The sequence below is a fragment of the Haliaeetus albicilla genome, chromosome 28 (assembly GCF_947461875.1).
Source record: "Haliaeetus albicilla chromosome 28, bHalAlb1.1, whole genome shotgun sequence".
In the NCBI taxonomy this organism is placed as follows: Eukaryota; Metazoa; Chordata; class Aves; order Accipitriformes; family Accipitridae; genus Haliaeetus; species Haliaeetus albicilla.
In genome coordinates, this window is record NC_091510.1 from 10,322,641 (window position 1) to 10,338,055 (window position 15,415).

Here is a 15,415-nt window from a genome sequence, read left to right on the forward strand (position 1 = left end):
AATCTGCATTGTTTTATGGGTAAGCCTTTATATTGTGGAATTCCTTTTGCAAGTGCAAGTAGGAGAACAGAGCAGCGGAAATGTAGGAGCAAAGGACCAGTGCAACCAGCTATGTATGAATGGGGGAGATGCCAGGGCACGGCAGGACCACAGCGTAAGGCCTGCACTCGGCCGTGCACGCAGCTTCTCCCCGGTTCCTTGCATTTTCCAGTGGCAGCGTGGGAGTTTGAGAGAGGCATGCATTCCCAGCCTTTCTTTTAGGGAGTAGAAATTATTTGAGTCTTGGTTTCAGGGAGGGTAGAAGGGAGGGAACTCCGTGGGTATTAAAGCTCTTTTAGTCAATAATAAACAAACTAATTAATTTTGGTATTTAACTAAGTTAGGTTTGAGTTGGATCAGCTTTCCAAAGCAGCTCAGAAGATGCCTGCACAAACAGGGTTACACGGAATTTGAGGCTGGGGGTTGAGGCAGGAATGCAGTTGAAGAGAGATGAGGAAACTGAGACAGAACCACAGACTCCATCTACGTTTATATTTAAGATACAGACCGAGGAAATATTTGGAGCAGAACAGCCCTGCCACACTGCAGGCTCATTCAAACCTTCTATCCATTGCAAGGCCTGCAAGGGCTAGTTCACATTGTATAAAACATACCACGTTATGCCAATGTCACCTTCATGGAGGTAATGGGGGTGGGATGGCTGTCCAGAAAATGGTTCACAAGTTTTAATAGGTGTTCACTTTCTGACCAGGCCAAAGCAGACTGAATTTGAAGTTTAATTGTCAAATGAAAGGCAATCTTAGACCATATCCAGCTCCACCAAAGATGTAAGATTTTGCTGTAGGCTTCAGGGAGGATCCCGACACAGTTCCTACTGATTGTTGCACTTAAAAAACCAAGTTGGGTGAGTGGGAAAAAATCTTTTAATACCATTTTTCCTATTACAGGTTATCACGGAGTTAATTTTAAGCATAACTGCTTTTATAATTTCCAGGTTTGTCTAAGATTTTGCATTATTGTTCATCTTTAGTGGCACAGGTAAATTAATTGCATCAACACTGATTTATTATCATTCTGCAAAACAATGTTTATTAATTTCTCTTTAATTACAAATGCAGTTCTAAATCTCAGGAAAGCACATTGCTTATAAAAAGCACAGCTGTTCAATCAAAACACATCAAGTGTTTGTCATTATATGGAAAAATGCTATCTTGTAGGAGCTTCTTTAGGTAATTTATCAAATGCTAAATTCATTAAGAAGTTTTGGGCCAAACTCTCTTGATGCAAATATAGGATTCGTATCTCTATGTTAATAAATCAAAAGGTCCTAAAGATGAATTTTTCTTTTAAAAGTTGTCCTTTTAATTTGCTGCATGAATACACAAACTTTACTGCTCTACCTGTGATTTAATTTCCATTTCTGGCCTGCATGAAAAGTTTCTGTACACAAATTCTGGGAGCAATATCAGAGAATATTTTGGTTCTAGGCCCTAGTATATAACACGACTTGAAATATCTGCCATACAAATCATAAAAACGTGCAAATGAAGCATATGCTTTCTCAAAACAGCACTTTATTTTGATTGCTAGGTGATCACTATTTCTTTATAGTGGTTAAATTTTTTACTGATAATACAATGGATTGTTCTTTAATTTTTAAACCAAGTCACTATTTTTAAGGAGATGGATGAGTAGACGACATTCTTGTTAGTAAAGACAGATTTCACTGTATATGCTATTTTTCTTTACAAGCCTTCAAACTGAATACAGCAAATGTTTAAAGATTTGTCACACAAAGTAGCAAAATAGCCTTGAATTTTAAGGTTTTTTAATTTTATGTTGCTTATTTTTCATTGTATAAACCAATGTGATAATCCAGCCTTTTTGTAATTAAATGATGACAGCCTGAAATAAAAACTGTGTCAAAATGTTTTCAGACTTTCAGACAAGAATTTTAATTCTGAAACAGTTTCCATGATAAGGAAAATACTGACATCATTTAAACAAGTTTCATTCAGTGAGTTTATAAAGCAAAGTAATCTTCTAAAAACAAGCCTAAAATTCTATTCTTAGATTTTAAGATAAGATTATGTAGTATGTTTAATAAAAGGGAGAGTATATTCAGCTTAAGGTGCTGAATCCTGCACATTCACAGCCTGATTGAACATGAATAGCTCACCTAAGCCCTTCAAAACATATCTTTTACCTGGATTTTGTTTTCCTGGACTCAAAAATTATGAATCCTAAATTCAATCAATAGTCCAAATCTCAATATTTAAAAAAAGCAAACAATTTTTATGTATTGTATAAAAATACACTGAACAGAAATCTTCAAACTGGAAAACAAAGGAAGAAACCCACTATGAATAGTTAAAATGTGCAGTATCCTGTTTTTTTAATAAATATATATATACATAATATCTTATTCTACAGCTAACAGTAGACAGCCAATTTCTTAGTTGTGAAAACTGAAAACTGGATATAAAATAGAATCCTTCATATCAGAAACAGCTTTTAGATATTTTTAATAAAGGCACAATGTTTGAACTCTTCAGCCTTTGCTTAGTCATGCTTCATATTTATAATATATATAAAATTTAAATAAATGTCTAAGGTTTAAAGACATTATCATGATTTTACTATATGCTCTGGAGATTTACTACAGTTACTTACAGACCATGGTCGTGGTGTTTCTCAGTGACTTACAGTGTAAGCAGAGTCCAGACATTGACAACAGCTTAATGGACAAAAGATAAACTTTTCAGCAAGACAAAAAATATTTCAGTTGAACCCAATATTTTTTTAATATGTTAATTCAGTCATTCTCAAAACCCCAGTATGCTTCTTTCCCATTTAAACATGGGACCAGTGATGGTTCTCAACTGGAAGTTTCCAAGTAAAAGGAAAAGAACCACTGAGAAATTCTGAACTTTGATAAGTAGCCACAATCCAAAATTTTAAAACACGGGAAGCACAGACATTAACCAGCTTTCAACAGCTCATCAGAAAGCCACTGTGTAGAAATAAATGATGGCTGAATTATACCTTGTTCAAAAGAATTTATGTTTTTCTCTCTACACATGCCAGTATTTAAAAAGAAAATTTGCAGAACAACGAACAACATCATCTTCACTAAATTTGTGAAAAGTTACATTATAAAGCATAATTGAGGACTTTTTTTTTTTCCCCCTGCAGAGTACTATAGCCATCCAAGGTCAAAAAATAGAGTCTGGTGAAAGGAAACTCATTTTAATTCTTCAGATTAAATCATATCCACAGTAATGTTCAGTTCCATTGGCATGAGCAGTCTATAGGCTCTTGAATGACGTACATAATTTCAGTGCCATTTCCTGAGCAGCGTAGTGGCACAGTCAGGTTACGTGTTCCATTTTCTCGACAACATTTACAGAATCTTAAATGGCTATCAATATTGACATTGAAAATTGTTGCAGATGGGCATTTTCCATCACAAGAAGCCACATTTATCTATGAGCAAAATAAGAACTGAAATTAGACATCTCATATTTTGTTATAAAGATATTACATTTCAAACTTCTTTGTGATTAAAACCCATTTTTACATTTGAAAAAAAGAGAAAATGTTAAGACTCTGGTCTTAAAAATTATTTGATCTCCTAAGATTTATTCATTCTAAGTGTAGACACATTTTAAATTTTTTTTTAAATTAAACTTTTTTTGGTTGTTTAATCGTGTATTGTGTCTTAACCTTGAGCAAAATGTTGTGCTGTGGATACCAAATTCAAATCCCTAGTTTGCAAATTAATAACTTCAAAACAGCACAGCTAAATTCATGTTCTTTTCATGTTCACTGCTGAAAAGTTAAATTCTTCTAAGCAAAACAAAGGAAAGTCTATCATTCTCCTTGAAGGTTCAAGACGAAAAGCATATCAGTGCAAAAGCCTCTCCCTTTCTTATTCATACTGCTTGTGACTAAGGGCACACCAATATTAGCTGTGTTATCACTGTAACAAATATATCCAAAAAGTAGATGCAGTAACAAACCAGCAAGGGCAGAGACTGGCTATAAAATTATTTGTGCTCTAGACTTCAGCAGAGCAAAGCTTTCTCTCACTATTACATTGTGTGAAGAGTCTTTTTAGCTGATACTCTGACAGAAAAGAAATTGATACTTTTTAATTAAAACTTAAATGGAGTTGATATGCTGGGAAATTGAGAACAGCCATACTAGATCTAGTTCCTTCTGTGATAGTTTTAAATCTGATTTCTTATGCAAGTGAGGAGTATGAAAGATGCTTTGATCCACTCCCTTCCAAACAGCCTGTGAACAAATGGGCCATATCCAAAACAAATTGGACCAAAAGGTTACTCTTACAGCTTTCCTGAAATAAGACCTTGTCCTAAGCACTAATAATCTCAGTTATTAATTAATTAAATGTAACCATAGTCAGCCCTATCCACAGTTTGACAGCATTAATCTGGCCAAAATCCATGTATGCAGTTCCAAACCAACCATAGCAGATATCACCATTTGATGGACCAAAATCACGCGATTGAAATAGATTGCCAGGGGTTTTGCAGTGGGGGAGCTGGAGAGGAAAGGAAGTGGAGCTAAGGATATGAATAGAGATTTTGAGGACATGAAAATCTGGAGGTACTTCTGGGTGAAGGGAGTCTGGACTGTAGGAAGGGTTGGCAGCCATCAAGGAAATGGGGAACGAGAAGGTACTGGGTAAAGGGGGTTGTAATATGGATGGAGGTGGGATGGTGGTAGGTCTGTTTGGAAGGTGGGTAGAGAGGGGAGGAAAGATAAAGAATCTACAATAGAAAGTCATAAAAAGGAAGGCTTGTGCCATTCATGGAATGACCTGGCCAACATTCTCGTTGCTCCTCTCTGAACCCTCTCTAGTTCTGCAGCAATGTAGAGGGACCATAACTGCACAGTGCACCCTCAATAGTAATGCACCATTGACTCCTAAGAGACACTAGAATGAGTTTGTTTCCACACCCCATCCTATTCCCTAGGTGTCATAACTCTCAGTTAGCCTTTCTGTCTGCAGGAGAGCATTTAACAGAGGTTTTCACAGAACTGGATGCAAGGGCAAGGTCCTTTTCAGCCAGCTGAAAAACCTATCAGGTTTGACTAAATCTTTCTGTTTAATATTCTTTGCTTTAGTCAATACCATGTCTTTATTTTGTCATATTGCTGTCCCTTAACCTAGGCTGTTGAAGTAACTGTGAAGCTCTCCACAGTCTTCTCTCCTCTTAACTATGGCAAAACGCTGTAATTTCATCTGCATATTTATACTCCCTCATTACCAACCCTTCTTCTAAAACAAAATAAATACACCACACATTCTTACTTCTACTATTAAACTTTGGGCGTGTCACTGTTGAGCTTCTATCAGGATGGACATTAAACTGCTCAGCTTTCAATCCGTGATGATATTTTGCCTCTTCCCTTATGACTGTTTAGGTTCTTCAACGGACTCTTACCAGAGGCCTTTTGGAGATCTCGAGATACTGTGTGGGTTGCTTCTCTTTTAAGTGCTACGTGAGAAGCACATTTGCCTCTCAGACATGTTCTGGGTTTTGTAGATGGGGCTACACCAAAGCTGAGAAATAAGATGTCTTAAGTAGGCCCATAAATAAATGGGATCATGGATTTATGATATGGAGACATATGCTATGTGGAGGAGAAGATACCCAGAGAGTAAAGGTCTTCAAAGAGGAATGCAGCAGTGTTTCCATCACATCCTCAGTGGAAGCATTTCTACTCCTCTTTTAGAGTGGGATGCTATTTCATGGTGAAGAGTTCAATGCCTTTGTTAGTTACGAGCAATTCTGCTGTGTACTTTTCCTTTGAAGCCAGATGTTTTTCCAGGTAGAAGGGCTCAGTCTTTCAGCCATAGGAACAGCTAATTTTACTACATTTACAAGTAGGATAACATTCCTAAGGGTCAAAGGTCTGCTTTTGAGAAGATAGCAGCATTTTTTGTTGCTTGTTGATAGCTATAACCCACTTCTTAATACTTGATTTGTTATGCCATAGGCCCAGCATCGAACAAAGGTCTTTTATGCTTACCGGGCTTTGACTTATACAGTCATTTTTCCTTATGGTTGTCCTGATTGTCATTTTCTGGCAAATCCTTTCTTCCTTTTTGCCTGATAAAATAGAGAAAACGCATATTGAATCAATATACTTTTTGTACTGTATTTGCTACTAAAAATGTGAAACTGTTACAATAATTTTAATAATTATACTTTGTTTTCAATAATGTACACATTGAAACTATTATTTCCATAATTAAATAATTTTTTAGAAAGAATCTCATATATTAATAAATACTTCCTGTGCAAAACTATCAATTTTATAGCTGGATTCGTATGAGGCATCAAGTGGCCCATTAAGCTATACAGATTTTATAGATATTAAAATATTAATATGATTTTAAATTGCACATATGGCAAGATAAATATAAGCAATTAGAAAAAAGACGTCTCAAGTAATTTTGAATAGTGTTAGAATTAATTCTATTTTAATCAGAATATTGAATGTAAATAAGATTTTGATTCTGCATTTTAGAAAATTTTCAGAACTTAACATTTGAGAAGGTAAAGCTGTGAGTACAACCTTGATGCTATTTTGAATATTTAGAATTTAAATAGAACCATATAATTTCAATATATTTTTGAGAAAGATGTCCTTCAAGGAAGCTTTGAAAGAGAGAGATGCATATATTTGCTAAATATGGTGCAGTTTTTACCACCAGAACTGAAGCATGTAGCACTGAGTCAGCATACGGATCTAGGATTAGGGAAATACTGCATTTTTAAGTACATTCTGGGAGATATTGGTAGGAGTTTTTTTCTTTTATTTGGAAAATAAAGCTGTAAAGTGCAAAGCCATTTTTAACATAATAAAAATCATAATATAATAGTGAAACAATTAAACGTACAATCTTTCATGCTGTACTCCATATCAGACTGTTCTTACTATCTGTGTAATGGCAGTTATTTAGATCTCCTATTTCACTACCCATCAAAATCACCTATTAGTTTTGCTATGCAACCATGCTGTACATCCAGCATATCAAATAATAAGCAATATTCAGCAGAGTTTCTCCACCTTCAGCACATGCCTTCATGATTGTGTGTACAGAAAAAGAACAACTTTTCTGTTTCCCAGAAGCTTGTGAGGACTTTCGTAAGATAAATGAGCTCTGACTAACCAAGATATTTGGCAACCACAGCTCCAGTGGGTATTTAAAAATTAGGTTGGCTGCAGAGTACAGCTAGATTTTAATCTGCACATTGCAGGATCAAACAAGGTTCTGTTAGTGAACTAGCAGATTGCTGAACGATGGAAGCTGTTAGCCTACAGCATCTTGGTTTTCCTTCCTCAGCAACACTTAAGAAAAAGAAGTCCTCTGATACTTCCATCAGAAAGCGCTTTCCAGCATGAATACGTGTAGACAATGCAATCTTTGTACTTCTATAAGTCCTAGAGAGAGATAAATGACATTTCAGCGTAGAAGGTGCTGATGTCCAATGAAAACTCTGCTGGTATACTTTTCTCTCTCCCACCTACAGCTGTCAAGAAGATCTGCATTCAGTATCAGGTGTGCTTTTTTTACTCACTCCTTATTTGAGGCAGGAGTTTCTGTGACTTACCTATCCTTAAAGGCAAAGAATTATGATCATAATGCAACAGCTCTGTAACATTCTGTTATTTCTGGTGTAAAGAGTATTTATTAACGTGTGATTGTAATTGTACGTTCCGCCCTCCCCCCCAACATTTTCATGACTTTGTAAAACATGTTATTTGTGACAAAGAAGAAATAAAGCATAAATCGTATCTGCAAAGGTGAGACCAGACAGTAATGCACACTCTTGCTCTATTTTAAGGCAAAAACAATTCAGTCGTTAAATTCAGAGCCCTGGGATCAGATTTAGAATGTCTTGGTAACCGTGTTCAGCATGAAGATATTTTTTAAAGTAACATTTCTTATGACAACTCCCTTGTACAGTAAGTTCACATATTAAAACCAATTTCAGAAATGAACAGGAGGAAGAACCATCAGCAGCATATACCATAAGTGGATGAAGCTAATTCTGACAGGTGCTGAGCAGTGAACCCTAATGAAGCTTTAGAAAACCACTGATCTGGGAGGGCAACAGGGGATCAGCATCTCTCAGTATCAGGCCCAGTACCATTAACTGCATGGTAACATTTAATGGTGGTGACAGCTATATGTGTATATCAAGCAGTGCTTACACTATTATTAAAAAAAGAAAATATGTTATTAAAAATAATACCTGGTTCACAATTAATACTATCAGTAGGCACTACTGGACTAATGGCAAAGGGTAATAGACCCAATCCAGAACCTGGCAGAATCATTAGGAATGTAAGTTTCTCATGAAATAAAAACATTTTTATATAAATGACATTTCATTAATTCTTACACTGCCAACTGCAATTTTTCTTTTAGCAAAAGATGGTGAGCTTTCCTGTTAGTCTTCCAAATTTTGAAACTCTGCAGCTGCTTCAAGTCTCGCTAAAGATGGCCTAAACTTTATTACTCCTCTGGTTAACACAAAACTGGAATGATGCTTACTTGTAAACCAAACTTTTGCAATGAGTCTCTCTATGGCAAGGTAAGAATTAAATATATGCACTCACTTTGCATGCATTGAATCAAGCTCTTTCAGAAAGATTATTTGTTCCCATTAAAACCCCAAGGTGTTGCAAGCTCTATTTGTAAGTACTCTTTTTAACTGTTTCATCCAGGGCACATGCTTTTAGTTAAAAATAAAACAAAAATAAAATAGCATATCATTGCATGAATTACATCTGGTTTTTTTAGCAGCCACCTCAGCAAGTATTTCTGAAGTATAACGATGCGTTTTCTGAGGCCACAGAATATGGCCAAAATTATAAATCTTCCTGGTCAACAGAAAACCAGTAGCCATTAATTCTTTAGACTACTTTTCTAAATAAAGCCAACCTAATTGGGGGGGGGGGGGGGGGGGGGGGGGGGGGTTAGTTAAATATTTTTCAACATAGTTTATCTCATTAGAGAAAGAATATTGATTAGTAAGATTTTAGCACAATTCTGGTGTGTTACTTTTCTATGCTGATTCTCATTCAAAAAAAAAGTATTCTGTTGTATTAAAATAGCTTTTATTTTCTATGTTTTGGATACAATAGAAAAACAATACTTGCAGTTCACTTTCAAAGCTTTGCATAACTTGGAAACTTGAGTATTGTTCTGTATTTGATAAATATGAATATTTCTCCTTATATCGCTGAGTTATTTACAATACATTGCACTTCTGAATTTTATTTAATAACTGTGCAATATGTGGCTATAAGTCTGTGACTTCCTATTCAACATTATTAAGTAAAGGTTTGTCTAAAAAAATTCCAAAGACTAATTTGCTTATATATTTTAACTCTAATGTTGAAAACAAAAAAGGTCAAAAAAGAGGCGGGAGGATTTTCTGTGGCATTCAACAAGTTCTTGCTCTACACAATTAGTTTTACACTTGGTAATAAAGCCTTTCCTAGTCAAAACTGCAGAGAAAATCAATTTGTTCTCAACTGACTTTTAAAATTGCATAAATTATGAAGCCTTTATATAAGCTTGCATCACAATTCATCATGTTTTAAAGTTACACACTCAGAAAATGTGAATGTATTCCCAGATATTAAAAAGTAAATTTTATATAAGGGTTGCTAATGTCAGTATTACTCTAATTTTCCTCATTTGGGATTTAAAAAAAAAAAAAATTATTCCAGTATTTTGGCCCTAGAAAATACATACTAGTGATACAGAATAAATTGGTAAATTTGGAGACGTATTTCAAAACGTCATCGAATTAGGAATCAATTTTAGGGGGAAAATCCTTATCCTTTATGGTGAAAATTATATAGGCAATATTTTGGCATCAGCTTAGCAATAAAGAGAATGTTTTCATTATTTTAATCAAAATAATTTTCATCTTCCACAGGTTATATTTGGAGAGATTTGGTTATACTCCAGAACAATAATGTTAAAAATCACCAAGTCAGCAGCCAAATGAAGCAAGACCTTTTAATAGGAGTAGTTAGGTAACTATAACAATTTTATGTGATTTGGGGGAGGACTGCATGCTTTTTTCTTCTCGATGTCCCAGCAACTGAGGTTAAAAACCAAGCCCTCCAAAACCAAAGCCAAACTAGCACATATTGCAGCCTTGATCACTTACAGGTCTTGCAGCAGCCATCATTATACGTCTGCACAATTCCTCCATTCTAGGAAAGTAAAAAGGAGAATATATCAAAAAAGACTGTGCTCAATGCAAAGGTGAATTGTATCTCAAGACATTCCATGCTTTAGCGATGTCCAACTAATACAAAATAGTATCACTGAAATCAAGAGAATTACACAGGTATGTATCAGCTGAAGGTTTGGTTCACAAATTCTTTACAGCCTTTGATATTGAAAATGAACTTACCACTGCTTGTCTGAGCTGATCTAGTCTCCTTTGAATAAGCCACTTAGTTTCGATAAGTATCTTTTTATATCATCCACTACCATCTATTTCCCGACCACTGAGATTTATTAGGAACATCAGCAACTTTGCTGATGATGTAAAAGGATTTACACTGATCATATGCCAAGGAGAAAATGAATACCTAATAAGTAGCTTTTTACAACATTAACAATATATATATATACACACACACATGCTTTTGAAAGAGAACATTAACTGCAGAATTTCAGAACCATTGGTGTGCTCAATTCCTTTTCTCAATTATAGTCTTTGTTATTGATTTCTGCTAAAGTTGCTTGTTAGCTAGAAAGTAAAAATGTATGAAAGTGAAGAAAATGTCCTTTTGAAATTAAAAGAGAGCATGAGAGGGAGAGAGACAGAGAGAGAGGCTGTCAGAATCTGTCACAATCAGTGCAAGCGAGAAACATGTGCCCACAATTTTAGTGCATAGCCCAGAACTGCATATCAAGCAGACAACTGACCATAAAGAGCACTCTTACGATAACAACAGACAAAAGACATGTTTAAGCTTCCATCTTTTCATGGTAGCATGCATTTTTTATCTCTTTACAGAAAAATTACTGAATAAGTTGTTCAAGAACTTCTTAAATGAGCACTTAAACTCAGCCTCCTAAATCCATATTCATAAATTATCCTGAGCTGCCTGTCAGAAGAGCTTTCTCCTCGGCTAGTGGTTCAAGTCTATGCTCAGCATCTCTGAAAAACAGGTCAGACTGATTCAGGAAGTTAATTTTAGGGCTCCATTCTTTAAAATCTTAACCATTATTACTAAGGAAAGATCCTAATATATGGTGACAGAAAGGTTCCAAGAAAGAAGCTTGAGCATAAAGTCAAAGTAGAACAGGCGTTAAATTTAGATAGAATGCCTTCTTCAGGATTGGAAGAAATAAGGACTTTTTTAAACAAATGCAATGGATAAGTAGGACTTGTGCTAAATTTGTGTTAAATTTATAATCTGTAGTCAAGGCAGCAATGGTACTTACCCTCCCTACATGTATATTTATTTTATTATTATTTGTAGCTTATATTAAATATATGATGTACTGCAAGTGCAAGAATTATGGCAAGTATTATAAAGTTAGAGAAGTCTTAAATTAGAAATGAAATTGTAAACAAATACGGAATCTACGTGAAGCATCCACATTCTTCAAACCAGTTTATATGGGTATGCCAAATTTATATTTTTAGATATATGATGTAGGTAGATACCCTTTCATGTATGATAGATATTTTTTGTTATGTTATACAAAGTTTAGTTTAAGAGATGAAGTTTATATCTACTCTGTCATCTTTCTAAGCTTTGCACAACTTAAGGAATTTTTAATATAGCCCACTTTTATATGTAGCATTTCTGAATTGTGTGGTCCAATTTATTAAGTGTACGTGTACTACGAACTTGGCAAAGTGTTATTCCAAACCAAAGTAAGACATAGTGATTAGAACTTTATATAGTGGTACGTCAAGCATGATTCCAATTCCACAATATTTTAAAAGCAGTCATCATTAAGACCCAAACAAACTTTCATACTCCTCACAGATATTTTGTTAGTCAAAAAGCAAGAAGGAACATAGAAGACAATGTAAAGGTAGCGAGTAAATTGCTTGCTTTCATGTTTTTACTTACCACTTTTTTAATTTAAAGAAAGTACATGAGGTATGCATGCACTGTCAACTGTAAGCCAAACTCCACATCAGTTATTGTCACTTACCTCACCCCAAGTACAAACCTTTGTACACTCAGTGTCATTAAAAGGGGGGCAGACAACACTTGATCCCAGTATCATAGCCCCCGCAGCAGTCTTTGCACACTTGTAGTTGGTGCAGTTGGAGTTCCAGGTGCTTCCTACCTGAATACATAGAACGAAACCATTGCCAGGAAAGACAAAACATTTCAGCTTTATCTCCAACCCCAAATGTCTGTAGAAGTGGTGCCCTCACACTGTAGTACCTGCTGGAGTGGAAAGTTTATTGCAGACCACCCACAGGCAGCAAAGGGAGAACCATCCCCCAACTGCCAGTGGCTACTCCTGCCTGGAGCCATGGCTCTACTCTCCAGCATGCTGCCCAGCATGGGCGTCCTAGTGCAGAACGAAAGGGCTCTGTGCCAGAAAAAAAGTTCAATAGTTTCTTTTTCTCCAAAAGCAATGGGAAGCATGAACCAAGTCATGGCCACATCTAAATTTCCTTGCATGTGGATGCTGGAACACACCATCAGGATCCTGACCCCAGTGCTTCAGTTTGCACACTTTCTTTCTGTAGAAACCAGAATGAGGAGAAGAGTGGCCCTGGGAAGAGGGGGACATAGGAGTCCTCATGTGGACTCAGAAGCTCCCAACGCATCCGAATCACAGTATATGACTTAGACTTACAATTTGCACCCTACCCTGCACTTAGAGCATACGCAGCCTTAAGTAAATGATGACATTCGCATATCTTTGTAGAAAATATTACAACCGATAAAATGAAATAAGGTATTCACCTAGTGTGAAATGGCAGGTCTTTAAATCAACACACTTTTTTCCTATTATATACCATAAATAGTCCATAAGTACGTAACCAGCAGTAAGGAGGTGTGAAACAAGACTCACAGCATGACTTAACTAGGAAGTGACTGTCAGACACCTGTTTATCATATTATAGTTATTTTCTATCTCTGTCTAGAGGCACTTACCTCATACACAATTAGTGTTCCATTCTCAGTATGAAAAGAGCAGGACACGTTTTGACAGGTACCACAACAAGTATGGTGACTGGAGGAAGGAATATATATTTGATGCTGGAAAGAAAGGAAAGCAAAAAGAGAAAAAAACAAGTATTTTTTTGAACATACAGTATATGAAAATTCATTGATTTCTGAAACTAAAAATACCAAGAGAAACAATATACAGATGGATGGATGGATACGTTTACATATGCTGCTAGAAATTGCCTCTCAAAATAATCCTGGGGACACACAATACACATCATCACTGTTAAGTTCTCAAGTTCTTGCTGAGCGAACAGGACTAGCAAAAGTCTTCACTTTGACTTTTATCCTAATTGTGTCATTGTGCTCACAAATTGCATCATTCCTGTATTTTAATTATACTCACAGCTTCACATTGCTGGGAACAGTTCACCATTGTAAAATGCATGGCGTTGTATCCCGTGTTCTGATCTTTTTCTTGTAAACACTGTACAGTGTAACAAAGGTCTCCATCCAAGTACTGAATCACTGACTGTCCAGGATTCAGTACTGTGACCTCTTGGAAGATGCACACATCATCCTTCTCTAACACCAAAAGAAATAAATGTTACCAGAGGGAAAAAAAAAAAAAAAAATCATCAGGCAAATTAACGAAATCACTGTAAAGACAAAAGTAGGGCAAAGTCCTACGCTCTGCAAAAGTATTCTAATTTTTAGACTTGATTGGTTTGTGGTTTTAATTACCAAACAAGGGGGGGGGGGAGGAGGTATAATTCAGCTTAAGAAAATGCTACAAAATGCAAAACTGCCTAAAACTGATAGTGTTCCTACCATGAAAGTAAAAAAAAAAAAATCTGTTGTTCTTATTTTTAAAGAATTCTAATGTTTAACATTGGGCTAAGTACACTATATGAATTATTCTGCACACCACAAAATGTAGCCTTTCTGCCAATTAAACTAGTATGTCTGCAGTTACCTGTGGGACAGTAATATGCTCAAGCTGTACTGTAAATGCGTGCTTTGCTCCTGGAGGCAGTCTAGCCTGGGCTGCAGTCAGGATTGCAGCATACCTCAAGCACACCCATGCACAGTACAGCTGAAATCTGGTCTACATGGTGTAGCTCCATGCGGGAAGGAAGCAGAGGTCTGATCTTAAGACTGGGTACCTACCCTCGTGCTGGCTGGACAGGTCTGTTGCTCTGGTGTGAGATGTCTCATTTGTGCTCGACAGTGGACTAGGAGTAGTCGCACCGCTCACACTCAGCTAAGGTTCACAACCTGCTTCCTATCTGCCTCTCACCAGAGAGACTGTCCCTCACTCTGAAAGCATGGACAGTTTTACGACCCTCCTACACCTCACCAGAACAGACACAAAATGGATGGGTTAGCAGACAAAGCATCATATTCAGAAAAGAGAGCATAATTGCATAACTAGGTAGACACCCATAAAATCAAAATAAAAGAGCATTTACATTTGAGAAGGCTATTATGGTCCTACTTCTGCTTTCTTTGCATGCCCTTTTTACTAAAAACTAAAACAAACCAGCTAGGAATATGAAAAAGTTACCACAAATGTAGTGAGTGCATCCACAAGCGCTGGAAACACTATCTATTTTTTTAACTTCTCCCTGAGTACAAAAAGATAAAAAAGTTTGCAGAGTCATACACAATAATATATAGTGCTAAACAGACAATTTTTCTCTAAAAATGTAAAATACTACTTTCATCACTTCCACCCCTGCTTTCATAAAAGAGAAAAATTGCAATGTACTCAAAAAGTAGCACATTGACTTATTCAATGTGTTTATCTCTTTAAACAGGAGCAAAGCACTTCATTTTCTCTAGGAACGCATATGAATAGCAGAGTCGCTAAACAGCAATTTTTTCTGAGATACAAAGTTATTTCAATAATAAAAATATTAGCAAAAGACTGCCTTCTATGAATTTTCTTCTAAAAGACAGGTGAAAGCTATTCAAATTTGCAACTCCTGTTTAGACTTTACATCATGCAGTCTTCACATAAGGGGAAGACAAGGACAAGCTACAGACATTTGATAGGGAAAATATCCTGTCACTATGGTAATAATGGGAGTTTGAACATTCACTCATAATGATTTTCCAGATCCAGATCCTATTACAAGAAAGTATGTGAGGAGCAAAATATTTATGACTTCTCATATCAGCTAAA

At 36.0% G+C, this 15,415-nt stretch overlaps 1 protein-coding gene across 9 annotated transcripts in view; it reads right to left on the bottom strand.

Moving 5' to 3' along the window:
- Nucleotides 1–1,062: 1,062 nt before the first annotated feature.
- OTOGL (otogelin like) overlaps nt 1,063–15,415 on the bottom strand; it is a 98,325-nt gene continuing 83,972 nt past the window's right edge. For 7 of the 9 annotated variants that reach the window (XM_069773630.1, XM_069773628.1, XM_069773627.1 and 4 more), the window contains 8 exons: nt 14,795–14,855; nt 13,634–13,812; nt 13,213–13,317; nt 12,269–12,388; nt 10,233–10,278; nt 8,298–8,369; nt 6,064–6,143; nt 1,063–3,486 (listed from right to left, as the gene is read on the bottom strand). In XM_069773630.1, the coding sequence (XP_069629731.1) occupies nt 3,286–3,486; nt 6,064–6,143; nt 8,298–8,369; nt 10,233–10,278; nt 12,269–12,388; nt 13,213–13,317; nt 13,634–13,812; nt 14,795–14,855 (864 nt within the window). In that variant the 3' untranslated portion in view covers nt 1,063–3,285. The remainder of the gene's footprint in view (nt 3,487–6,063; nt 6,144–8,297; nt 8,370–10,232; nt 10,279–12,268; nt 12,389–13,212; nt 13,318–13,633; nt 13,813–14,794; nt 14,856–15,415) is intronic. The other 2 variants (XM_069773636.1, XM_069773631.1) reach the window with 1 other exon arrangement.